This window comes from Nycticebus coucang, chromosome 2 (assembly GCF_027406575.1).
Source record: "Nycticebus coucang isolate mNycCou1 chromosome 2, mNycCou1.pri, whole genome shotgun sequence".
Classification (NCBI taxonomy): domain Eukaryota; kingdom Metazoa; phylum Chordata; class Mammalia; order Primates; family Lorisidae; genus Nycticebus; species Nycticebus coucang.
The window spans coordinates 39,128,039-39,155,786 of record NC_069781.1 but is presented as its reverse complement, the minus strand read 5'-3'; the positions used below and the strand labels follow the sequence as shown (position 1 = coordinate 39,155,786).

Genomic DNA, 27,748 nt, shown 5'->3' with positions numbered 1-27,748 from the left:
TTTGATCAGATGTCAAAGGTGACCAAATACTGAGGGTGGGGAGTTCTTGCTACACTGACTGAGCAGGATTGCTACTAAAATTGGGCAATGCAAAGACAGACACAAAACCCAAAGGTCAACGCCTAGTTGGGAAGAGCATTCAGAGGTGCCTAATTAAAGTTTGGTTAGGAGAGAAGTTTTGTCAGTGCCATAGAGCAATCTCCCACCCTACCCATCAAGGGGCTAGCTCTGGGGTCCACTCCCCGCCCCAACTCCTGTGTTCCCCAGCTCCTGACTCTGGGGCTGCCTACCTTGGAATGACTGGATTTCCCCACAACCCAGGCTGGCACCATCCCATAGATCCCAGGCACCGCCTACATGTGATGCAGAAAGACACTGGCTTGTTAGTGCCATAGGATAGGGACCGTGTTTGGTGCTGCCCACAATGTCTACCGCATTGCCTGGCACACAGAGGTCTCTTCATAAAGGTTTGTAGGAAGGGGGATGGGGAGGAACCTGAGACAGATTCAAGGTCACCAGCGACAGTGTTTCCATGGTCTCATTCTCTGCAGACCCAGGTGACCTGACTTCACAGGGATACACACACTGAGCAGCCGGCCCAGGTGCTCCCAGCCCTCAGAGTGCCTCCATCTCTTTCATACCTACCATCTTTAAGCCTCATTGACTTTGACCTGTCCCAAAGCAGTTGGTTTTCTGAAACCAGTAGCTAAATGATACAGTGAATCCTTTATAAAGCGCCTTAGAATTCTGGAGCAATGGGGTGAATGTAACAAGAGGAAATTTGTTTTCTGGCTCTGTCATCTCAAATACTTGCTAATCCTCCTAGCTTGGCATCATTACCAAAATTTGACCAGTATGACTTTTACGACCTTATCCAAATCATTGATTGAAGATGGAATATTTTATCTTCTTTTAAAGATATCCAGGCAAAGAACAGAGTCCTGTGGACAACCACCACAGACTGCTTGCTAATGGACATCTTTTGGGGGTCCAACCATTCACAGTACACTTACATGGGCCACCTTCTCTATCTGGTTGAAAAGTTCTGAGATTTTGCCAGATACCTTCATGAACTTGACATTTGCTAGGCCCCAGGTCTCCTGACATAACCAATCTAGTAACTTTCTCAACAAAGCAAGGCAGGCCAGTCCTGCAGGTCTGGCTCTCGGTGAGCTCTGGGTGACCCCAGCGATCATCACTTCCTTTGTTAATTGTCCAAACCCCACTCCTAGCACCCACATTGGAATCATAGCTGATTAAGGTTCCTACCAACCTACACGCACCACTGGTGCCACTATCTGTGGACAGCTCGAAGGGGAGCACCAGCGAAGGGCCCCAGCAGCCAGGTGAGCCAGGCAAGGAGAGAAGCACTTGCTGGTTCTAGAAGGCGCAAGTACAAAGCATGATGGAGATGAGAAAGAAGAGCTCAATGTGGGCCAGATGTTGATGTTGCCCTCACTCTCTCAGAAAGGGAAAGCAATTTCAGGACAAACAAAGGGACAGGGCAAAGACTATTGGAGGAGGTCACTGCTGAAATGGTCCAGTGGTCTGGTCCAAGGTCTCCTGTGATGCCATTATATGGCTTTAGCAAGACAAGTCTCCCTCCTTCTCTGGGCCTTGATTTTCTCATCTGTAGAATGGGAATAATGATGAGATTATTTGTGGGACTGCTGGCAACTGGGCCATATGATCTCTTAGGGTCCCTTTGTGAGCCAGACACAAAGACAATGGTGTATAATGGTTAGGAACATGATCCCTGAACCCTATCTGGGTCTGAATCCCAGTTTAGTCAGTTCCTAGCCACGTAACCCTAGACAGGTGATTGAAGCTCTCTTGCCTCAGTTTTCTCATCTGAAAAATCAGAGCACCAAGAATGCTTACCTCACAGGGCCTTGATAAGAAGTAGATGATTTACTACCTACAAGTGCTTAGAAGACAGGCTCAGACTACCGAATGTTTCTGCTTTGACGATGCTGGTGGTGCTCAGGCAAGTTCATGCCCGTGCATGTGGCCAACATGCCAGGATGCCCACATCCCAGGTTTCTGAGGACTCATGCAACTCCAAACAAGAACTGTACTGGAAAAAATAGCTGCCGCAGCCCACAGACAGACCAGTGCCATCTAAAATATTCTATCCCAAATGTCTCCTCACCTGGCTTTTCCTCAAAAGAGTCAAAATGGTAGTGTTCGTTGCACTATTGTATTCTTCCTGACACTACCACGTCAATTATGTGTATACTGCACGATGATCTGAAAGCTTTTAAACTGGCTTCTTACAATACATCCAAACCACAAGAGAAACTCTTTGTTTATGTACACATTTGTTGGAGTGGGCCTGAAGTCTCCTCGGACATTCTGACTTCCAGCTTCTATAGGATGAAAAAAATCTACCTGCGCACCTGTGGCTCAGTGAGCAGGGCGCCAGCCCCATATGCCGAGGGTGGCGGGTTCAAACCCGGCCCCGGCCAAACTGCAATAATAACAAAAAAAAAAAAAAAAAAAAATAGCCGGGTATTGTGGCGGGCGCCTGTGGTCCCAGCTGCTCGGGAGGCTGAGGCAAGAGAATCGCGTAAGCCCAAGAGTTAGAGGTTGCTGTGAGCCGTATGATGTCATGGCACTTTACCCGAGGGCGGTACAGTGAGACTCTGTCTCTACAAAAAAAAAAGAAAAAGAAAAAAAATCTACCTGCCCATTTTCTTCCCTGAAAAGTAAATTCCAATTTAAAAACAAGAATAGATAGCTCGATCTTTCCATCTCCTGCCCTATTTCTTCCTAAAACCGACATGAGACCTACTTTAGTGCCCATTATCGTCACAACACCGCTTCTTCTGTAGCTTCCGTGATTTTTTTCTTGCTCATTCAGACACCCGCCATAGCAGGGCTCTCGTGAAAATGCTGAACGATCCCACACACACCTTTCCAGACTTTGGTCAAGGGCTTCTAGCACCATTATCTGATGTAAAGCATAAAATCACCTTGAGAAGGGCTGGAGCCAGTGCCTTTCCATATTTTACAGGTAAGGAAACCAAGTCTTAGGCTGGATGACTCACACTTGTAATCCCTGTACTTTGGGAGTATCACGTGAGGCCAGGAGTTTGAGACCAGCCTGGGCAACATAGCCAAACCCCATCTCTACCAAAAAAATTTTTAAATTAGATATATGTGGTGATGTGCGCCTATAGTTCCAGTTACTCGGGAAGCTGAGGAGTTGGAGGTTACAGTGAGCTGTGATGGCACCACTGCACTCCAGCCTGGACAAGAGAGGAGGAAGGGGAAGGGAAGGAAAAAAACAAGTCTCAGAAAGTCCAAATTTCCATTAAAAGACTAATACCAAGACTTCCAAGATCCAAGACTGTGTTCCAAATACATTCCTCTCCTCCTTTAGCTCCCCCAAAGCCATTACAACTCTCTTTCACGAAATACCCAGAACTGAGTCTTTTTTGGTAAAAATCCAATTTAGTCTTTCTATATCAGCTTCTTTATCAGTGGTTGTGAGAAAACCACTGTAATGCTCTGTTCAGAATCTCTTCCATCCAAATGTGCTATAAAAATGGCCTGTCATTCTCTGCCCAGAGCAGCAAGCTATAAAAGGGCTGGGACCTGGCAGGTCTCAAAAGACAAGCCATTCAGGGTCCCAGCTGGAACCAGAACTCAATCCTCTGAAGATCGTCTGATGAATCACCAGAGGCCAGAATGGCAGCAGCCCCCTCGAGCTCTGCTGTCTTCAATCCAGAACCTGCCCCGTCAAGGAATAGAAGAGGGGCCCCCATCCTGGTCAGGTATCCTGCCAGACTCCAGCAGGGACAGGTCCCCAGGACCAGCACAGTGTGTGGCTCACACATTTTCAAAAAGGAAAACCTCCTCTGCAGCCAGACTGGCCTCCCACTGGCTGCCCACTGGACCGAAGGACAGGCCTGGGGAGGTCAGCACCAGCCTGCTACCCCTAGACCTCACAGCCACTCCCACCAACCCAGCTTCTCACTACTAAGGCCCTATGACAGTCACACCAGCACGGGTGGCTGCTGCTCTCACTTCCCTTCTTCCTCAAGAAAGCCATTAAGAGAAACGTAAAAGCTGATTGCATCTATTATGCCCACCTACAGCCCCAACTTAGAGTAAGCTTTAAAATCACTCTCAGGCCCTCTTTAAGACCCTGAGTCATTTTTGATTGTTAAAAATAGAATGGCCTCGTGGCAGGCTCACTCCCAAATCTAAGTGCTGTCAAACAAGGCTGGATCCTATTCCCACTCAGTGTTATCGCATGGGCGGCCATGGTGTGCCTGGCTCTGGCTGCGCCTATCTGGGGTACTTACTCTTACCTGAGCCTCACGGACACCCTGCAAGGCAAGTGAAGCCACTGTTCTCTTATACGGAGGAAAACACATGAGTTCTAGGGATTGTCCAAGGCCACATCTCTGCCAGGATTTAACTCCAAGTCTGCCTAATCCATCTCCTTTCCCCAGTGCCACCATCTTTGTGACGTCCAGGGAGGTGACCTTGACCATCTCCCAGGTGACTTGGAGGCAGGTTCCGTGTCCTCCAGCTTTGGCCCACAAGAAGCTTTGCTGACAGCAAGGCGAGGAGCCAGGACCTTGAGGAGGCCCTCAGTGAGAACTGATTGATTAAAAAATATGCTTTCAGATGCTGTAGGCCCGAAGGTGACTGCTCTGCAGGCCTTTCAGCTCTGTCCGCACAATGTCTCTTGTGGTCAGTCACCTATATGCCAGCCACATCTGAATGGCTCAGCACTATCCCCTCAAAGTCCCACTGCCTGACCTTTGCTGGCTCAGGGCCCTCCTCCCACATCTTCTACCTTCTGCCCTTCAAGGCCAGCTCAAAGGTCATCTGCTGTGGGAGCCCTCCCAGGTTCCACCCCGTGAGAATTCATCGCATCCACTTTGTGCTCCCTTAGCCCTACTGGTGCCTCTGCTAAGAGAATTTTCAAATCTGCTTCCTGTCATTTACTTTATTTGCCACTTTGATGGCACTTACTATATATCAGGCAGCAGTTGAACTCTTCAGCAAAGAGCCACTGATGCTGTTTTCATGACTATCTGATGAAGTAGGTCTGATTATTGCCAATCCACTATACAGGGGAGAAAACTGAGGTACAGGGAGACAAAGCGGCTTGCCCGAAATTAACAGTTAGGAAGTGTTCTTACCAGGGTCACTTGCCCATGTGTCAGTTGCCCACATTGTCCTGTGAACTCCTTAAGGGCAGGGGTCACAACCAAGTCACGCTTGGATGCCCAGAGTTTGGCATGGGGCAGGTGCTCCATGCTTGTTCTTCAATGGAGTTCAATGTCGGCGGCACGAGGTCACCTCCCCCATGTGGCTGGCTGTGGTGCCCTACAATATGGACACTATCCCACCCAACTTTCAACTGCCCTGCGCCTGCCTCTCTGCCTTTCGCAGTTGTTTCCCAAGGCTCTTCAGAGGATGAAATAGGGAGCACTTCCTTGTCCGTGAAGCTGACAGCCCCATTCACACACCTTACCACCTATAACCCTGCCACCTTCTCTGGGGCTTGGCTGAGGGACATTTGGGGACAGCCGTGATCAGTGACTCCCCAGGATCTGGCTAGATCCCTGAGACCCCAGCCAGCCAGCCCGGAGCATGACTGGCAGTTGAGGGTCATACCGAGGCCACTGGGCTCACAGTCAGGCAGACTGAGACTTACTGCCTCACCTTGGGCTCAGCACTCAAAGCCTCAGTTTCCCTACCTATAAATTGAGCTAGAGGCAAGAATTCCTCTCTTATTGTTACATTTTGAAATAATATCAAGAATTAAACAACAGGGATTACAAATTTTGTATAGTGCTGGAGTTGACTATTTCTTCCAAATGCATCATTTGGTAAAGGCCTGGTGAGAGAGGAACCATTTATAAGAACTAAATGAGAAAGAATTGCTGTGGTTCACACTTTACCCGATCAATACAAATAAGGACACCCTCCTTTGAATGCTCAAGGAAGAGATGGAGGGGGGAGTCCTGGCTTTCCCCTGGCAACACCTGGTCCACCTCACCTGTGAGCCCCAGATTGGTGAGTCTTCCTCACCTGCCTACCTTGATGTACTGCTGAGCCCAGCGCTGAGCCCAGCTCTGATCCAGACCCAACTGCTGGCCTTAGTTCCCCTCAGCTCCACCTGCTGCCAAGCCTGGGACACAGGCCTCCCGGGGCCACCCACTCAGGGCTGTGACAGGCCAAAAACAGAAACTGAGAGTTACAGTTCTCAGCATCAGGCACTTTCAGTTTGCACTAACACACCCAGCCACCACCTCCAGGCCCCATGTTGTCAGGTGGGGTCTGAGAACTCCAATATCGGCTACAATGTCCAGAGCCACCTTGCCCTCAACACCCCAAGCCCTGGGCCCCTACTCCAAGTAAGGTCCTCCCCTGCTGCTCTTGTTACCCTTCCTGCCCAGAGGCCCCCCTCAGGGCTGTGTCCCTCTGCAGAAACCACCTAACCATTTCAATCAGAATCTCATTCCATTCCTTCAAGAGCACCCCCAGTTCTTTAGACAATATGACCGCTGACTCTGAGTGACTTCAAAGCTTCCTGAGGGAACCAAGGGGAGGGCCTTCTAGAATATCAGCTGAATACAGAGGCAGACCAGAGCCCACAGCTGCATTTCAGTTCCACCTGCCTCCCAGAACTACAGCACCTGGCTTCACATTTGTGCAGTGAAAAAGCCCTTTGTGTGACTCACACTACAACACAACAGAGGTCCTCATACATGGAAACCAGAGCCCACCAAAGAATTCTCAGAAGCCAGTTCTGCAACTTTTCTGCCCCCCACAGATGCCCCTAACCACAAATGTGTTTAATCCCCGCTAAGTAGCCCCCTCGGTAGCACCTGCTGAACGCCCCCTGTGCACCAGATCCAGGCACTTTTCTTCAGTCCTCCAAACCATCATGGCTGTCCACGAGCAAACCTTTTCACCTCAGGGAAGGGCAGCTCCAAGAGAACGTGCCCCAGGTCACCCAGCAGGGTTGGATGGAACCTGGGCCTCTCCAGCCCACAAGACCAGGCTTTTCCCACTATATCTGGCCCCTTCTTGGGTACACCCATGAAAGAACCTGCACAGTGCTCAGCACTTCTTAGGGACTCAATAAGGACCTGTCAGTTGGTTTTCTCTGCTGTGGAGCCACAAGGCTGGAATCAGGACCTTCCAGGCCACAGCACACAGAGAATTATGAGTAACTAGGGCAAAGCCAATCTGGTGGTCTAAAAACCCAGTGTCCACAGGAGCCTGGCTGGCCTTCTTCTGAGGACAAGGCAGTCGGCTGGCAGCTTGTGCCCTCAAACCTCTGAAGCCAGTCTCATCATTTCCACAGTGCTTGGCCCAGAACTCTCAGGTCTCCTCCAAATAAATACTCGTACATCTGTTTGGGGGGAGTCAAAGTTCTTTCTGGAGAAAACAAAAACTATTAGCACAGCATGCAGGCATTCCAGCCACCCACTCTTGGGCTGCAGTGGACTAGCATAGTCTGGGCTTTTCATATTTCAGTCTGGTGTGCCAAGTTCTGCCCCAGCCATCAAACTCAGAAACCCTCCATGATTTGAGGGCTGGGCCCCACTGCCAGCCTGGATCTCCAGTTGCTGCCTACAGCAGATGGCCCTCACCATCTCCTACACCCTCAAGTTTCTGCCCTGAGACTCCTGATCAACAGTCTGGCTGTGGCTGACCCTGGGGCTGACCTCTGCCAAAGACAGACTGCTGGCTTCTGAGGACACCTGATTGTTGGGAAGAAGACGCTGGTTGCCTCATATTCTAGGTGCTTCAGTAAGACAGCCTGCTGGGGTCCCCAAACCTTAGCACCCCCTGCAGAACTGCATTCAGAGTATTATACTCCAGGACTGCGTCCTCCTTTATCAGGAGGCTAAATGAATCACTCACATCAACAACATCACTGTGTCTTTTATAAAGATGTTACTGGAAACATCCAATGGTCCTCAGAGAATGACCCAGAATTAATTAATTACTCTTTGTGTTTAGTTTCAGGCATATTTTATATTTTATATCTGTACCTCTTTATAGCTTCTTAAAGCCGTTCACATTACTCTCTCTTTCCACCCCCTCCCCCACCAATCTCTACGATAACTTTACGAAAAAGTAGGATAGGTATTATTATTCTCATTTTATAGATGATAAAACTAAGGTGCAGAGAAGTTAAATGATAAGGTCAAGGTCATCCACACAGTGTCAGAATCAGGTCACTCATGTCAAGTCCAGTGTTCTTTCCACTGAACTGCCCTGTCTCAAACCTAAAAGATTTGTCCCCAGAGCCTAAAAGGAAGTGTGTCCTCACCACGCAGGAACACTAAAACATCCCCCACCTGCCTTCAAGTTCAGGGCTCAATTGAAGCCATCCGTTCCTCAGAGACGCCTGATAACATCTTCTCCCTCTGCTCTATTTAGAAGCGCTGTAGTGATTTTATCCAAAATTGACATTTTACCTCGTGTTTAGCACCACTCATGCAAAGCACATTTGCCAAGAATTTACAATGTGCCAGGGTGCCTCAGACAGAGGGCCTTCATCTACTCAGAGACATCCAAGTACCTGCAGGCTCTGTCCTACGCACTTGGACAGAAGATGTGCCTGTCCTCCGGGGCTGACCCAGCTCACAGTCAGGGGAGCGGACAAACCGTAACCAAGTGATAAGGAATTCACTGGGGATAACAGCCCAGCCCCGAGGGCTAGAATGGGAGTGTCACCACTGAGCTCCCAGTGCACCTCAAATCCTCCCCGAAATGGATGGACCTTAACTTCACCTAGAAAACTCATCCAGTGAAGCTCAGACATAGATCACATTTTTTCACTGGCCTCAAATACACAACTCCCCACTGATATATGAACCATTTTTTATGCAACTACGAAACATTTTATGTTCTCATATGCATTTTAATGAAATAATCACAGCAAAATTTAGTGGGTGCCTACTCATGTGGGCCCTTGTGCTCAAAGTTTTATACAAGTGTTCCACATCAACCCTCAGAACAACTCTGAGACAGCATCATCCCCATTTCACAGTTGAGGACACTGAGGCACAGGGCCAAGAGGTGCCAGCATGTACACACAGGTAGTGTACACATGTGTGTACTACTAACTCCAAATACCCTCCTCAGTGTCCAGCTGTCCCCCTCACACCCCACAAGCAATGAAAACAGCTAGCAAGCCATGCTGAGCATCCGACTCTGCCTCAGAATCCTCCAGCCTTCCTTCATTCAGTCTACAAATTTTTACTGAGCACCTACTATGTGCTAGAGCAGTGGTTCTTAACCTGTGGGTCGCGACCCCTTTGGGAGTTGAATGACCCTTTCACAGGGGTCGCCTAAATACATCCTGCATATCAGATATTTGCATTATTAGTAGCAAAATTACAGTTATGAAGTAGCAATGAAAATAATTTTATGGTTCAGGTCACCACAACATGAGGAACTGTATTAAAGGGTCGCGGCATTTGGAAGGTTGAGAACCACTGTGGTAGACACTACAGTGAGCGGAAACAGACCAGTTCCTGCGCTCTTGGGGTTCACAGTTCCCTGCAGGAATAAGGGAGCCCAACACAGATCAAATAATCCAACACATGTCAAACTGCAACTGTGACAAGCACTAGAAAGGAAACGTTCGTAGTTCTTAGAGAAAATGTGATGCGGATTTTTCCCAGTCAAAGAGAACACAGAAGGGATGCTTGAGCTGGTGTCTAAAGGATGATGAAAGGAGCCAAGAGCATTCCAGGCTATGGGAACAGCTTGTACAAAGGCCCTGCGCAGGGAGCGTGCTCGCCCAAGAAGCCCAAGAGGGGGACACTGCTCAGCAATGACACTGGGGTGTCGGCAGGGAAGACCCCAGAGGGCCTCTAAGGCTATAGGATAAGTTTTATTCCCATTCCCAGAACAATGTTGAGTGCCTGGAAGGTATCACTCCCAGAGAAGAGTGCTGGCAGAGTACTAAGGGGGCCCACCATCACATTCCTCAAACTGCGTGGTAATGGCCTCTGGGCCTCCTCTCCATGTGCCTTTGAGGGCACAGCTATTTTGGGTGTATCTTTGTATGCCTTGTAACATGCCCAGGGCCTGGCACCAGGTAGGTGCTTAGCAAGCATGGTCTCAATGCATAAAGGAAACCTAACTACTGCCCTTGAGATGATCTGAGACACACACAGACACAAACGCCATCACCCCACATAGACACTACAGGAGGCAATGAGTTCTGCAAGAGACAAGTTCTCCAGGTGCAAGGGGATAGAGAGCGAATCTGTGCGAGCCAGGAGTGTAGACAGACACACTTAAAGTGAATAGGGAGAACAAGGCTGGCTGTGTGTGACTGAGGGGGTAGACGGGGAAATGGAACAGGGTGAGGCTGAATTGGAGGGTGAGGTAAGCAGTTGGGGGAAATTTTCAAGGAAAAAAAAGACATCAAGTAAGGATGAAACTTGCCACTTGCTATTAAAGAAGGAAGATAAGTATATATGCTGGAGACATCAGCATTTAAGCTGCAGAGATCAAAGTCAGACCATCCAGATTCAAATCCCAGCTTGGCACCTGGTTGTGATCTTAACTAAGTCACTGAACCTCTCTAAGCCCCATCTGTAAAATGTAGACAATAATAGTACCCACCTCATCGGATTGTAATGAAGACCAAATGGATGAAGGTTCTGACACAGGTGCTGCCACATGGTAAGCACTGGAGTTATTTTATTCCCTTTCCATTTACTCATTTGCAACTGAATGTTTCCATTTCCCTTTCCTTCATTTATGATAACAAGATTAGAAGCCTTCCAGGGGCTTCCCAAAGTTTCTAGAATTCGCAGAATCCAGCAAGAAGCAGCAAGAATCCAGCAAGGCTCCAGAGGATGCTCTGTGGAGTGATAGTCTAGCTGTCCTCCCTTCCGTCAAAGCCAAGGCATCTTTGAGCAGAGCTGGGGAGGGCAGGAAGAAGGAGGGACATTAGCTTGGGCTCTGGTCATCTGCCCCAGAGTAAATTTCGGGGTCCTTGTCTTCCCTGAAACAATTCTGAACATTTTCAGAAAAGCTTCAGTGAATGGGTAGTTCTAGAAATAAAGCGATTTAGATAATATAGTGATGATTATTATAAGTATGGCTGCTGCTTTCAAAATCAGTTCCCTCTGAACAAAGTCAAATGGATCATAAGAAGAATGTGAAAATATTGTTTTCTCTGTGCCAACTCTTGACCCCATGCCATGAGAGCAGCAATAATACATCACTCCACAAAGTCTGTCTTTGGCTAGATTTTATCTGAACAGTGACTGATGATTCCTTGCCAAATGACAGGAGAAGGGGGTCTGCTTTAGCCAACAGCTATGGAATGTGGGCATTGAAGACAGATGAGTCCATTTACTCAACATTTTGGATTTACCACTAATTTTCTAGACGACAATGACACTTCATCCTTCCAGCAACACAGACTATTCAAAAAAGATTGGAAAAGTAGAAAACTGGCAGAAAAATGCCCCAAACCAGCCCCGAAAGGTGTCATAGCATTCATGCCCCTTACTCAGAGACAAATCTTCAGACTCTTGAACTGCAGCTCATAGCCAATTACTCTTACTTTATACATGATTCTAACATTTGGTTATCCAGTTTAGGGTTCAGACTATTCTATTGCTGTCATGGAGATGGTCACCTTTAAGCTTAGCACACCTAATTTCTAAGTCAGTGCAGAGCATGGAAGAGTAAAGAACAGAGCTTCCAGCCCGGGATCAGGAACCCTAGACTAAGGACAATGGCTATTCAACGGTCTCCAGGGCACTTCTTTATTCACCATGCCCAATCTGCCACTAGACCATCTATCTGATTCACTGAAGCTGATGATTTGGCTTCATTCCTACAATTTCCACTAGAGCACTGTCCAGCCTCCATTGTTCTCATGGTCCCTAGAAGGGGGAGCAGGTGATCAGAACTCAATTTCTAAGTCCTCCATCTACTGGTTAGAGAATTGCTCCAATAAACTGATCTTTTAAACCATTAAATTTCTCAGACACTGGAAAGTATTTATTTTCTAGGTTCTGATATACCCTGGAGGATGCTATGTATGTTTGTCAAGGAAGAAGAGAAGGATATCAGCTTTGCACATAATCTTTTATTGGAACATCCAACAAGCACCCATTCCTCTTTCACACCACAACTACAAGGCCCCCCAAAGCACCAAATAATAAGAACCCAAAAGGATGAATAAAGAGCAAGCAGGAAGTTCACCCCCACATGGCTTGGCAAACAAAGCACTTCCTCCATTTGTTAAAACTCTGCCCATTAATCCTCTTAGAACCGGAGAGCTGAAATCGAGGCTTTTAGATCTATTTGTTCAATAAATATTTATTGAGCTCTTGCTGTGCCTGGCCCTGAGATAGTGCCTGGGGGGACCACAAAGAGCCAGACACACCCAGTGCCTGCCCTCTTGGTGCTAACAATGAAGCAGAGATCTTCAATCCAGACTGCAATTCAGAGAGCAAAATCGACCACCCTGCTGATCTCAGCAAGGAACCTCACACCAGAACCCAGATGCAGCCCTCTCTGGGCTCACGCTCCCATGGTTTCATCCCAGCTCACCTGTTCATCCCTAGAAAGCCAGGTGCAGAGAAGACGGCATTTCATCAGCCTCACTGTGCATCATTATATAACCATGGAGAAGAAGAAAACAAAGTAGCAGATGTAACGCAGCTGCTCATTGGGCAAACTTTGCCATTTAATTTTCTCACCTTCCTAAAACCAAAATAAATAACCCAAAAAGTAAGAGATAAGAAGTCACTTACATTTCACTCCCAAACCTTATGGGAATGACCAAGCATGTGCCTGCCTGCCTTAGCACCTTCTGCCCATCCTCATCACGGTTGTACCACACCATGTGTGATTGCTGTGGTCTGTCTTGACCACCTGTAAGACGGTGAGCTCCTTAGGGCGGGATCTGTGTCTCATCGGTATCCCAGAGTGAGCCTAGGACAGGGCCTAGGTCATCAATGGGTATAGTAACAGAGTTCTGTTGTGTCTGTGGCAGCAGCCAGGTGAGCCCCTTGAACCATCTTTGAAGAAAGAACCTACAGGAGGAAATGCAGTTGGCTAATGGCCATCAGCTGTAGCTCCTTCCAGACCTGCCACAGTTTTCAACCTAGGACACAATCTCCCAGGGTAGACCTCGAAAATGAATTGGGTGGGGATTCCAGAACCTGGCTCTTTGGGTCCAATATGAGATTCCTATAATGGGCAATCTTTGCCCTGGAGCTCACATTGGGTGGGCCAAGACCTTCTGAGAGCTGCACCTCAGTCTGAGACTCTTCTTACCCAAGTGTCCTCCATTCCCTTCTCCTTTCACAGGTATCAGAGCAGCATCCTGGTCTGAGCACTTCCCTGCCTGTTCTTTCATCTTCCACTTCTTACACTTGTAAATGCATCTTAACATCTCCTTCCTGAAGGACCCAAAAGACAAGTGTCCATGACATTCACATGTTTCTCAATCCTTCCTAGCTTCCTTTGAAGTTGGGTTGGCCAGGGACTATCTCTGGGCAATGAAATATGAGTAGAAACATTATGTGTCACACTTTCAAGCAAATGTGTAAAAATCCAGGGTGCCTTCCTCATGCTTTCCTCTCTATCTCCATCTTCTTAAAGCCTGGAGATGGAAGAGCCACAATGCAAAAGAATCCTGGATCCCTGTGCCACTGCTTGGAAGAGGACCACTCAGGAGGCCCTCTGACACACCCAGGGCTTTGCGTGAGCACGATACAAATTTTACTACGTTAAGCAACAGGGATTTCAGGGTTTCTTTGTTAATGCAGCATAGCGTAGCCTACCCTAACTAACAAAAGACATATGTCCCATATACATATTTGTTTAGTGCCTCTCTTTGCACTGCTATCCTAGACTTCCACCTTGCTAATTTCTCTGCTAAAGCTCAGATCCCCGTATGCAAAAGTCAATGCTCTTCTGTGCCCACAAGAAGGAAAGACAGACACATAAAGAAAGCCCCCTAAAGATAAAGTTAGCATGCTCCAACTCTTAGCCCAATACCAAGTATTAAACAGGCCCTTAGTGTGTTAGTTCCATCCCAGCCCCCATGCATTCTCTTTAAAAGGAACTTGAGGACAGAGAAGCTATACCCATGCGTCGCAGGTAAGTCTGAAAGATTGGTGATGGGCTGGCAAGCTCTGCTGCATCTAGGGACACTCAGGGGCTGGTATTGGTGGGAACACACAGAGGGCAGCTATTGCCGGGCAAGTCAACTTAATCCTGATATGTGGAGTCACCCAAGTCCTGAAACAAGGGAGGAAAAAGACACTGGAGGAAGTGCTGAGACCAGCCATCCTGGGAGATGCTAACTTGGAAAGCAGACTGTAATTTACCCACTTACGGTTCAGTTCAGCAGCCATGTACTCATGCCACTGCTTGTCAGGCCTATGAAGCCCTGGGGCATGAGACGGGCCCTGCCATCACAGAGCTACAGGCCAGTGGGGGAGAAAGAGCCAAGCACAGCTATGACGCAGGCGGAATGAAAGACATGCTGAGGGACACACCTGAGTAAAGGCCCCCATGTGTGCACCCTCTTTCACCAGCACCTTTTCTCTGCAACGTGGCTCCAGAAAACAAGATGACTAGTAACACTGCCACATATTTACATCATGTTTTGAGCTTCCACATACATCACGTGCATTTCTTCTAACAGCCCCACCAAGTCAGCATAATTATCTCCATGTTGTACAGAAATAATAACAATGGTAACAAGAGAGCAGCGAGTGTTCACTGAGCGCTCACGGTGTACTGAGCATTGATTTGATTGCATCACCTGGATCATCTCATTTGTTCCTTCTGCACCTGATAAGGCAGTTAGTATACTAGCCCAATTTTATAGAAAAAGAAACTGAGGCAAACTGACCTACCCAAGGTCACCAAGGTGGTGAGTGGTACCCAAACAAGGAGACAAGCCCAGGTCTCTTGACCCTGAGGTCAATGCTCATTTACCAGGCACCAGGTGAGCACATACTCAGAGCTCACCAGCTTCAGGTCCGCAGGAACACTCTATCCTGTTCGTTTTCAGTGCATCTAATTCCAGTGACTGTTCTGCCAGGGACATACTCCCCAGCCACTGGCTCCCCCTCTGTTGCCCTCTTGCCTGGTGCATCTCGGTGTAGCCCCTTCTCCATAGCCTCATACTGCTTTCCCACCTCTGTTCAGGCCCCATCATCTCTCCCTTCAAATACTCCCACAGCTCCCTGGCTCTTGGGCTCCAGGCTCAGTCTGTCTGCAATTGAGCCTCCACAGTCCCACCAGCCTTGATCAGATCACACCCATGCTCAAAAACCTCCTGTGGCTCCCTGCAACTGGGAAATAAAGTCCAGCCTTCTTCACAATGGCATTCAAGGCCGTCCACACCCAGCATCAGGCTATTTCCTCTTATAAACACTGCACTCAAGTAAAAGCAAGTCAGTGGTCCCCACACAGTTCACACTTTGTTGCCTCCATCCTTTGCTCTTGGGGACGCTTCCTGAGATCCAACCTCTATTTCCAGAGTCCCTGCCTCTCTGTGTCAACTTTATATTCACCCTTTCGAGACCCAGTCTGGACTCTCCTCCTCCAGGAGGCCTCTCTTGACCTAGTTAACATCTCCTCTTAAGAGAAAGAGGAGATGCCCCTGACATTTATTGTTTCTTCCGTGGACCTTTTGCCAACTGCTTGCCTTTGTGCATATTTGTTATCAGACCCACCTGGCATTCACATCCTTAATAACTTCCATGGAAGAATCAAGGCTTCTCTGCTTTGTGTTCACATTGCTGGGTAGGGCTGACCTCACCTCCCTCTCCTATCAGGAAAGGCTGGCAGAGGTCCCAGGCCTGGCTCATTGGTGCCATGTGATTTATTTAGGGATAAACACATGATGCAATTCAAGCCAGTAAGATGTAAGCTTGAGACTTTTGCTAAAACAGTTGGGAAAGAAACACTCTTCTTCTAGGGCAGCGCCTGTGGCTCAGTGAGTAGGGCGCCGGCCCCATATGCTGAGGGTGGCGGGTTCAAGCCCAGCCCCTGCCAAACTTCAACAAAAAATAGCCGGGCGTTGTGGCAGGTGCTTGTAGTCCCAGCTACTCGGGAGGCTGAGGCAAGAGAATCGCGTAAGCCCAAGAGTTAGAGGTTGCTGTGAGCAGTGTGAGGCCACGGCACTCTACCCAAGGGTGGTACAGTGAGACTCTGTCTCTACAAAAAAAAAAAAAAAAAGAAACACTCTTCTGACTGTAGTTCCTAAACTGGAAGTGATTGTAAGCCTGCTTCTAGGGGCCATCTGTGCCACCACCCGGGGAGAGCCTGCCCAAGAGTGAAGCCAATACAGAAGAAATAAAAACCAAGAGAGGAAGACATTTTTAAAGATACCATTGGAGCACCTGGTTTTGACCATGCCTTAACACAGCCCACCCCAGGTGTTTTCAGTCATACGAACCAGTTAAAGTTGGGTTTCTATCACTTTCAGCAAGAATATTAAGCAATACACTTACTAAGGGCCAGGTATCATGCTGGGCAGTGGGGGTACAATAATAGAGAAGATGTAAGCCTGACCCTAAAAGATCTCATATTCTATCTTTTTGTTTTTCATAGGAGTTGTATTGAGATATAATTCACATACTATTAACATTCACCCTTTAAAGTGTATAATTCTGTGTTTTTTAGAATGTTCACAGAATCACACGACCACCTCCACTATCATTTTCTACCTTGCATTGGAAATGGTGACTGTGTTTCTTACCCTGTTTTGTAGTCATCGGTTGCCCCCCTCAAGTCCAGGGCCATGTGTCACACCTTTCAGCAACATTGGCAACCCCAGCAGGTGCTCAATAAACATCTGCTGAGCTATGCTCAGACCTTTTTAGGAAGTGCAACCTCAATCCAATGGTTGTTTGGATCCTTTCTAAAGCACTATGAATAAGAAAACAGATGTTTGGCAAAGCACTCAAGCAAAAGACATGCTCACCAATCATTAGGTTTTTTTTCTAGATTTTCTACACTGGATCTCAGCATCAAGGTGGTCTTCCTGAGAGTTGCACATCTGGACTATGCTCTTTTGCCTCTATGAACTTTCTCTAAGTTTATTACAGAATGATATAAAATAGTAACAAGTAGGAAAACATGTAAGTCCAACAATAGAGGAGTAATTAAATACTCATGCTGCACCCATAGGATAGAATAGTATACAGCTACCAAAAATCAACTTTACAAAAAGGATTTGAGAGCATAGAGAAATACCCATGATATAATGCTAACTAAATGAAACAAAACATAAATAAGCACATAGAATATGATCTCAATGGCAACTGAAGGGAATAATGCTAATTATTAGACATAATTATTTTTGTATAGATGGATAATAGGTAATTATTACTTTTCTTTATGCTTCTCTGTAATTTTCAGTTTTCCTACAATGAATAGCAATCAAATCTGAAAATCCAACATTATTTTTAACTCATTTTTTGTTATTATTTTATTGATGTGGCTATCAAAGAATAAGAAAAAACCACATGGGGAGCATTTCTTAATCTCCCGCAAACTTCTTTTAAAAAGACATTGTTAAAAACAAAAGAAATTGTGCCTCGATTCTTTTAATCAGACATGTACGTAATCTACCATATTTACTTTTTTACATTGACTGCCAGGAAGCCCAGAACTAAAATTTGATACTCATGATGCAATAACCCTTTTGGCCCACTTTCTTGTTATGGTAACTTCCATGCTTTTACATAGTTTCTGGTGTTTCCTTTCATCTATATTTCTAGTTGTCTCGCTTGCCCAAATCCTCCTGGAATATATAAACAAGTATTTGCTGAAGTGATTTGATGTTACACCAGAGAAGCAGAGGTTCTGACAGACAGGTGCTCTGTTGGGATGTTTCATTTTTACAAACACATGGAAATGAATCGGGCTTTGAAGATTCTACTGCTATTCTAATTACAGTAGAGAATTGATTGAGATATAGGAGGCTTTTTTATTGAGACAGGTTGTCCTCAATGACTAGATTAACCCACTCCTTGCTAAATCTCCATCTTCTTACAGATAAAGGTCCAGCCTGGCTGCCCACAATCACTAGCCACTGAGGCCACTGACTAGCAGCAAATGTCAGCAAAGCCAGCCAAAATCCATTCACCACTTTCCTTTTATGTTCAAGTCTACTGACAACGTGACACAGCCTGCAAATAATTAGTCAGTGCGCATAATCCCCAAAGACGGCCAACCTGAAGAAACTAGGTCCCAAACACTCTAAAACTAGCCAGGAACACTCTTCGGATCAATCTGGTTTTTGCTGCAAATTAATCAAACTGATCCTACCTTCAAAGCAGCTGAGGAAAAAAAAAGCACCTTTACTTTAAAGATGAGGCCACTTGAAAAAATTAAGTAATTGTTAGACACTCTCCAAAAAGTGATACTTCATGGCAGGAGATAACACATTTGATTGTTAACTAGAATTCATCTTCTTCTTCTTCTTTTTTTTTTTTTTTTTGTGATAACTTCACTGACTTGCCATGAGATTTCAAAAGCTAGAAAAAGAAATAAGCAGTCTTAATAATATTTTAGTTGCATCCATTTTTATCACACCTAAAGCTACAATGTCTTACTAGTGAATGCACAACAAATAAAAATGAAGGAAGAGAGGCAGGAAACATTTTATTCTGTTCTTACAGTATGCCAGACAAGCACTGGCCCTGAGCCTGCCAGCTCAAGGCATCTTCCACTATGGCATGTTATCTCCCTTAAGCCCCAGTCACCGCCCTTCAGAGTACATATAAGATTCCCACCTTTTTAGATGGAGAACTCTAGGCTTAGAGAGATTAAATACCTAGCTCAAGGTCGCCCAGCAGGGTAAGTAACCAGATTCTAACTAGAACCCATGTCCCACCTGCCCCAAAGACTGCGCTCTGGGCCCCTTCAAAAGGCTAGAATCACTTCCCTGTTTGTAGGAGGCTGAAATTCTCCTCTGCCTTACTTCCCACTGCTCTGAAATATTCTCATGAACTGAAGAGCCTTCTTACTGCCTCACCCTCTTGACTTCGGGGCCTCTCACTCAGAAAGTGAGACATACTTGAAAAATAGAATGTAAAAGCTTCAACGCACACCCTGAAAGAAAGCACCCATCTCTTTGCTGCCACAAAAGGCCAACATGAAATCTCTCTCAGGGAAGTTCTCTACAGGAAGAAACTGATGATGGAAACATCACATAGCTGACAATATTTGATGATGATATAAGTAGGGCTGCCCTGTCTACCAATGTTTTGTTCCCAGAGAACCGGCTCCCCGATCCATGAGAATTTATATGGGAACAACAGAGAACCAGCGCCAAGAAGACATGCCTCCGTGTACCTTCAAATCTCCGTTTATATGTGCGGGACAAGTAGCCCCAGAGAACTTAAAATGCTCGGGCAAAGATGAGGGCGAAAGGAATGTCATTTGGAAGCGGTTTCACACCCCGGTTAGCCCTGCACAGCCAGCCAGCTTGCATCCTCCGGGGCAGAGGACGCCGCTCCGCCTGCAGCAGCCTGTGCGTACCGCTGCCAACTGCCACCGGTTCCTTCACCTTTTATTTACAGCGCAGAGCAGGCTGGTTCGTCAGTGAAGCTGGGGAGACGGGGAATAAGATACAGTCCAGATTCTGCTCTCTCTCCGGGGACATAAAGACTGTCAGACCGGGGAAGGAGTGAAGCTCAGGTAGCGTCGCCAGAGCAGTAGCGCGACCCTCCTTCCCAAAAGGCTGTGCACCTGGGCTCCAGCAGAGGTACCCTGGGAGTCCCGGGAAGCCAGGTCGAGCCCAGAGCCTCGGCCCGTCTTGGCGCGGTGGAAGAGGCGCCAAGTGAGCGTACTGCACAGGAAATCACTGCCCTCTTCAGGCTGCGTCGCGGTCTCTGCGACCAGGGTGAAGGGGGCTCCCTCAGTCCGTAAAAACTCGCAAACCCGACCTTGCGCGGCCAGCGATCGCTCCTCCAGGCCCCCTCCGCGCGCCCCGGCTCCCAGGCTGGAGGTGAAGGTCAGCGCCGGGGTTTCAGGTGGAACCCAAACCGAGGGCGTGGGAAGGAGTCCTGGGATGGGAAGCCTTAGGCTCTCCGGCTCTGCTTAGAGAAGGAGGCCGGAGAGGGGAAGCCCGCTGCTGCGCTCCAAGTCCGTGCTCGGGCAAGTCTGCGCACGGAGAAACTGTGCCTGCAGCCGCTGGGCCAACAGCAGCTACGCAGCCGGACGCAACCTCGCGTCGGGGGCGAGACCTGCTGGGGCTCTTTCTGAGCAACTAAGCCGAGGGGGGTCTCCTCCTAAAACAGCTCTGGCTACAAGCAGTACCCGGCACATCCAGGCAGAAGTACCGCAGAGCCGGCGGGCTCCGAGCTGCTGGCGCGCACTATGCACCCAGCCCAGTTGGGCGCTGGAGCCCCTCGGGTCCCGGAACCCTGCGGTCCTTAAAGTGCCAGTCCGCTTTCCTTGGGGACTGTAAGCAGGCCCGTGGCCCCTCCGGCCCTAGGTGGCCCAATTTGCAGTCAATGTGTCTGTTCCTCCCAGCCAGTACCTCAGAGCCCACGAATGGGACCTGGGCAGAAACAATCACTGCAGGCCTTTGGGGGTCCAGCCCCCACCTTCTCCACTCCTTTTTCTCTGGTCAAAATAGACCCTAATCTTCTATCTGACCCCCCCATACACACCCATACACACACATATAACCCAGAGGAGGGGGAGATGCTTAGAAAATCCTGGTTCCAGCTGTGCCAGCCAAGCCCAGTGGGACTCCCATGGGGGGCCACTGAGCACCAGCCAGAGGTGCCCTCCACAGGCACAGCCAGGTCAGTCAGGATTCGGGCCAAGGGCTGTTCCTTGCCTCCGTCCAACACTCCCCACCCCATGGCCCCCCGGAACGCCGACGGCATGGGCAGACGGACACTAACCTCGGTATCGTACAGCCTCAGGTCGAGGAAGTAGGGACGCAAGAGTGACTCGTTGCGGATCTGCTCGATGGCCAGCTCCACGGCGGGCAGCACGCCGCGCCCGATGCTGCCCTTGGCCACCTCCTTGGTGAGCGGCATGAGGCCCATGATGGAGAGCGGCGGGCTGCTGGGCGGCGGCCGGGGGGCGCCCCGCGCCCAGCCCCAGGCCCCGGGCGCTAGTGGCAGCAGCAGCGGCAGCAGCAGGAGCAGCAGAAGGCGCGCAGGCGGCCGTGGCGGCGGCGGCGGCGGCCCGGGCTGCCCGGAGCTCCGCGGGGAAGCCATGCCGCGCCGCGGGCTGCCGGCGCCGGCTCACTCGGCCCGCATGGCCTGGCCCGGCCCGCCGCCCCGCGCCAAGCTCTCCCCGCGGCGCCCGCGCAATGGCGCCGGCCCGGGCCCCGGCTCCGGCTCAGGCTCGGGCTCAGGCTCCTGCTCTGCTCCGAACGGCCGCGGCGGCGGCAGCAGCGGCGTTGCCCGTGACGGATCAATCACGCCGGGAAGGGGTGGGAGCGAGCGGAGTGCGGGAGGCGGGGAGCAAGCGAGCAAACGCGGAGAGGGGGGCCGGCGTCTCCGCGCGCGCCTCTCTTCAGCGCGGCCGCCTTGCACCGGGCCGCCTCCGCCCGCCCCCGTGCGCTCTCTAAGCCGCTCTCCCGCCGGGAGCTGCTAGGCGGCCGCCCCTGGAGCCCGGCAGGGAGAGGGCGGGCGGCAGGAAACGCGGGAGGCGAAGGCGAGGCTGCTCAGCGGCGGCTCGGGCCGCCTCCAGGGACGGGGACGAGCCGTGCGCGCCGGGGGAGGGGGAGGTGCTGGCGCTGCGGCGGCAGCGGGGAGGGCCACCTTCCAGCACACGCACAGACGCGCCCCCGGCCCGCCGCCGCGAGGGCTGCTCCTGCCCGCCGACCGCCGACCGCTGGTGACCAGAGCGCCCCGGGATAGCGATGGGGAACCAAGACAGCGCGCTGGCACACGTAGTGGCCGCCACCGCTTCGCCGAGCGCTTCTTGTAGCACCTGCACGGTGGTTTGGAACTGCTTCTCCGAGATCTGGCCAGGAAGGTCTGGGCGGGCGATCTTTCCACGAAGGCGTCCAAGAGACATCTAACTGCAGCCTCGGCTCTCCGGTTCTGCTCTGATGCCCACAGGTCCTGAGGCTGGAGGGTCGCGGAAGATGCCTGCTGGAGCTCATTTAACGCCCCTGGGCGTTAAATGAGCTAGGCTGTCCGACCTTTAGGGCCTTGGCTGAGGACACTCCTCCACTCCTCCCCTCCCCTCCAGACTGAGCAGCCTCCCTTTGCCAACCCCAGGAGAAGGTGGGATCCTAACCTTGAGTGCACTATCGCCCCCTCCAGGCATTCGCCCTCCCCGGCCCCACTCCTGTTAGGCCGCGCCCTAGAATCCCCCCTCCCCCGTGGGTTCACTACAGGCCAAAGCGGGGCTTCACACCCCTGGACTTGGTCCGCTCTCTGCCCGGTTGCACTGGCCCCTCTGGCCAATCCTAGGCAAAGCAGTCCTGGGCCAGATGTATCCGAATGACCTGACCTAAAATCTCCTGTATGCCTCTTCATCCTTTAAGAATGGGAATCCTGGTCAAAAATTTATGAAATTGCAGAGGCCGATTAATGCTGGGGACACAGTAGGATATCCAATTACAAAACATCCTTGAACCTGAGCCATATCGACGACTTGTAACAAAGGTGGGAGTTTAACCCTCACTGAGCGCTTACTATTTGACATAATGTAATGTAATCCTCACAACAGCTCTGTGAGCTAAATATACGGCGTTTATCATCCTCACTTTACAGGTGAATGCCCTGAGGCTCAGAGAATTTCCGTAGCTAGTCCAAAGTACAGAGCTGCTGAGGGAGGACGTCTGTACGCGATGCAGCTGGAGACAGGACAAGTCATCGAGTTACCCCTGTGGGAGAGGCGCCGCCTTGACGCTCAGTTGCTCTGGACCTCGGCTGTCTCTCAGGCATGTGGTGAAGGATGTGGTACAGATAATGTGTACAGACCCCTCTAATGGAGTGAGGCAGGGGCAGCCCTGAATCAGGGTCGGGTCATCCGGAAACAGGCAGACCGAGCAGAGGCTGAGCAGAACTACTGGGAAGTACCTTGGACAGCGCCAGGAAACCGGGGCCAAATTCTCTGCGCCCTGACATCTCTTTCTAGGCTTCTGTAGACACCACATCGCAGCTCCACTATGTTCCCTCCCCCCAAGCCCGAGAGTTTGCCTGAGCAAAGCTCACCTGAGCATCTCCGTTGAAATACAAACACATTATACGCACAGTTAAAGGGTGATTAAAGGGGTGATTCCCCAGACATTAGCTCAGCTGCTCTCTCACTTGACATCACAAACGTCCTCAAATCATGGGCTTCTGGCACTTTCCATTCCTCAACTCCCCAGTTCAGGTTTTTGAATGAGCATTTTCAGGTTTTTTTTTTCTTTTTTCCCTTAGTCATTTGTGTTTTCCTTGTAAGATGCACCAATATGGAGTATCCACTGACACCAAATCTGGGACTAAGCTGGCAGCTGGGCTAACTGTGCCTGACATTCACTACAGGATCAAAGGCCCTGCCTGGCATTTTACCCTTCAGTCCCTTTGTCTCCACTCATGGGGCGACTAGCCCCCAAGATGTATGGCCTGGAACCAGCCCTGACCAGAGGAGCACTGGCCTCATCAGCTCTGATCGCACACACCGCCTCAATGCTGGTGTATATCTCTGGATACAGGATCCCACCCCGGACTTGTGTTCTAATTTACACAACTGGGTTGCTGGGATCATCCCTTAATCTAGTCCCCCGCCTAGAACCCATGTTTCTCTAGACCTGGGGTCCAAACTCTAGTTTACACAACTGGGTTGCTGGGATCATCCCTTAATCTGAGTTCCTGGCTCAGTCCCCCACCTAGAACCCATGTTTCTCTAGACCTGGGGTCCAAACTCTTGTGTTATAATAATCACTCATTCCTTCAAGCAATGTTTTAGAAGCCCTAGGATCTGCTGGTCCTGGGACCTAAGGATATAGGAGAGGAAAAAAAAAAAACACCCCAAATCTCCGCCCTTGTAGAATGGACATTCTAGGAGAGGAAGAGAAACACTAAGAGGGAACAAGAAGATATTTTAGTATGCCTGTTTATGAAAAGTGCTGTGATGAACAAAAAATCAGGGGAAAAGATGGAGACTAGTGGGGGGCTGCAATTGACACAGGGAGGTCAGGGAAGGACATACTGAGGTGACTTCTCAAAAAAGACCTAAAGAGTGTAAGAAAAATATGCAAATGGTGTTCCACACAGAGGAACAGCAAAGGCAGAGGCTCTGAGAAGAAGGGATGCCTGGCATGTTTGTGGAACAGTCTAGAAGACAAAGTGGTGGAAGCAGAGTGAGCAAGGAGCAAAGCACTAGGACCCAAGGCCAAAGTCAGGGGCGTCCTGCGCGGCCTGGGCACTGTGAGGACTTTTGTCTAAACACATGAAATGGGAACTGTGGGAGGGTATTTTATGGGTCAGTGACAGGGCCACTCTGGCTGCACAGTGGAGAATTGTTATCAGGCAAAGGGTAGAAGCAGGAATAGCAGTTAGGAGGCCATTACAGTAAGCCATGTCTGGTGCCAGACCAGCGTATAAGCAGAGGAGAGGATGAGAAGTGTCTAGTGTAATAACTGCTCTTTTTATTAATAGGAATAAAATGCATTGGCCAAGTCCTAGGACTGTGGCAAACACTCAATTCCCATGAGTGCATCTACCTTACAAAGGAGGTAATAGAGACTTAGAAAGCAAGTGTTCAGGGTGCACCTCCAGAAAGTGATAAAACATCAACGTCAGCTAGGTTCGAATGGTTTTAAATTCTTGTATTCTTCCCATCACCCTGCCTCCTTAGCAATCCCTTCTCCCACAGCCCCACCCTACACAGTGGAGCGATCAGTCTCCGAATCTCAGCTCAGTGGTTGAGAGATGGTACCTGCTCCCTTTCTGGAGCTTGGGCTGTATGGGCCATCTGCCTGCCTGTCATCAGGAGGCTCCATCCTTTTAAAGAGAATCCTGACACTGGGAAGCTAACAGGCCTTTCTCCACTGTCTGCTCTCCTTCTGTATTTGGGCTGGTCACCCCTGCTGCCCAGGGCTGCTTAGATCTGTCCTCCACAGCTGCTGCTTTCAGGAACTGGCTCCAGTTTCCAACACCCTCTTCTCATTCTGACCCAGTGATCCATGAGTCCTTCTACTCTAACTCTCAGCAGCAGTGAAGTGAGCTCTTTCTCGCTCTCTTGCAACATCTCCTCTGTATTTCTCATTATGTTTACATTGAAATGTTTCTTTCAATCAAATAGCTCAGCCTTTTTTCTTTTCTTTTTTTTTTTTTTGAAGTACTGTATTTGTTTTCATTTCCTCTCTTTCTTTTTGAAATGGTAAGTTACAAATGATGGCTCTAAAAAAGAGTAACTGAATAAATCTAAGTTGCTTTTCTCTTTCCACGAGACATGTTTTTTAAACTGTAAAATTGGGTTTCAGGCATCCAAAGTGGTCTGGTGACACAGTTCGAGTAACAATAATAGCTACCATTTATTAAACACCTATTTGCTCTGTGCCAGACACCTTGGGATGCATCATCTTAATCTTCAAGACTGCCTGAAAAATAAGTGCCAGGATCCCAGTTTTGCAAATTAAGAGATCAAGGCCCAGACTGATGAAACAGCTGCCTGATGATAATCAACAGAGCAGTGAGGGAGGGGGCCCAGACCCCATATGTCTGAACCCAAATTCTTGCCCCACTGCTTCTCCTTGAAGATACCCTTGTAGTACTGTGGAGAAAAGTCTTAAAAAGGTTAATAACAATGCTGAAGGTCAACACCAAAGAGAAGTTAAACAAGTTGGCCAGGGTACCTCACCATATTAAAGATGAATCTGGGTCTTCTGGGTTATTAGGGAGGAGAGCATCTGGCCTGGAGGAGTCAGTGCCACACCTGGGGCAGTACAGCAGAGCCTGGGCCTCCCCTTTCCACCCACTCCTTAGATGGTTGGAGAACCATGCAAGGGTGCTCCACATCAGTGGGGCAGTGGGGCAGGTCCTGAAGGACAGAAGAGGGAAATTCAGCTTATAATTGGTTGTTCTCCAGAAGGATGCAGGCTTCAAAGGGGCCAAAAGCTCCTCTCATTTAGAGCTTATGAAACCAATAAGATCTTTGAAAGGGGACCATGGATGAACAAGACACACATTTTTGGAACAGAGTCTTAGAAGGGGAAGAGGCCTATAAAGTATCTGGTCACACATGCCAAATATGTGAGTCCTTCTCTACCCTTTAGAGCAATGGTAAGTTTTGGAGTTCAGATTCTAGCTTACTGAATATTAGTGGTACAACTTTGAGTAGATTACCTAACCTCCTGAGTTTCAGTTTCCTTATCTGTAAAATGGGATATTAAGGGGTTCCTCTTTCACAGGGTTATTGTGAGGATGAAATAATAACGGCTAAAATGTGTTGAGCGCTCACATCCATCAGCCACAGTTTCAAGCACTTTACACATAATAAACTTTCTTATTAAGTAAGACAATGCATAGAAAATACCCCTAACAATACCAGGCACTTATTAGGCATAACATAAATAATAACAAAGCCACAAAGATGGCGATATCAGTGCCTGCATATCCCTCGATCACCTGATTCACAAGGTTTTTGCACGTTTTTCTTAGGCTTCACCAAAGTCAGCCTTCCTATAGCTTTTACTCCAGATCCTAATCTCTTGATGGAGTCCATGCCCCACCCCACCTCCCACGGCAGCCTTTCACCAAGGATGGGTCATAGCTACCCTTTATTCTCCACCTCCAAGTCTTTCCTTCCTTGGAAAAAATGTCCCGAGCTCCCTCAACCTTCCCTGGCCACCAGTTGAGAGTCTGCATATGGCTCTCTTCAAAGGCGTTACTCAGAACCGACCACGAAACTCATTTGTGCCAAGATTCATGTACAACAGCAGGGCCATCCCTCTGCTCAGGCCTCTGGACTGCTGTCCCTGCTGTCCTCGTGGTCCAGATGTACCCACATTTCACTAGCAGCCACATCATCCCTTTGGCTTGTAGGAAGCCTGTGCTTCTCCAAGAGCCCTAGGTTTGTTTTCTATGGGGTTATTTTTGCTGGTGTTTCAAACAAACAGCAAACCAGATCATTCTAACCTATTTATTGTCCATGTAATTTGGAGGCCTATGAACAGGATTGAAACATTTCATTTGTGATCATGTCCTAATGTTGCAACCAGCCGAGGGTGTCCTGCCTGGTGGATCTGTTATCTCTCACGTTCACCATTTCTCTCAGCCAGTGCCCTTGCAACTGGGCAATCTGACTTTCTTTCTTATCCTAAAGCATTCCTAACCTGCCGAATACCAAAGACACAGCCCTGGACTGCCCGCACTGGGGGTTATCTGTCCCCTCTGGTCCTGTGATAAAACCTACTGAAAATTGCCCCAGTGTCCACATTCCACAGCCTGTGTTTCTCCATCTTGCCCTCCAGAATATCAGGAGAACTCTGGCTAAAGTCCTCGGTGAACCCTGATTCATGCGATCTCCTAATTTCTTGGACCTGCCAGACTAACACCTCCACGAGTAAAGGTGATGGTGACTGGGCTTGTTCTTGGTGAACTCACACCCACTACTTGGGAGAGCTCTGCTTGTCTCTGTGTGATCACACATCACTTGTGTAATCAGTTCTCAAACGTTGCTGAGGATCAACACACAAATCCCCTCCTGGCTGAAGTCACCCTTGTAGGCCCTCAGGAAAGTCAAGCCTGGCGGCAACCCTTACTACCTGCTCCTTTTGCTC

At 49.0% G+C, this 27,748-nt stretch overlaps 1 protein-coding gene across 1 annotated transcript in view; it reads right to left on the bottom strand.

Moving 5' to 3' along the window:
• The window catches only part of GABBR2 (gamma-aminobutyric acid type B receptor subunit 2), a 396,872-nt gene extending 375,173 nt beyond the window's left edge, over positions 1-21,699 (bottom strand). Inside the window, exon 1 of the mRNA XM_053572972.1 lies at positions 20,916-21,699. Within this exon, the coding sequence (XP_053428947.1) occupies positions 20,916-21,236 (321 nt within the window). The 5' untranslated portion in view covers positions 21,237-21,699. The remainder of the gene's footprint in view (positions 1-20,915) is intronic.
• Between the last annotated feature and the right edge of the window lie 6,049 nt (positions 21,700-27,748).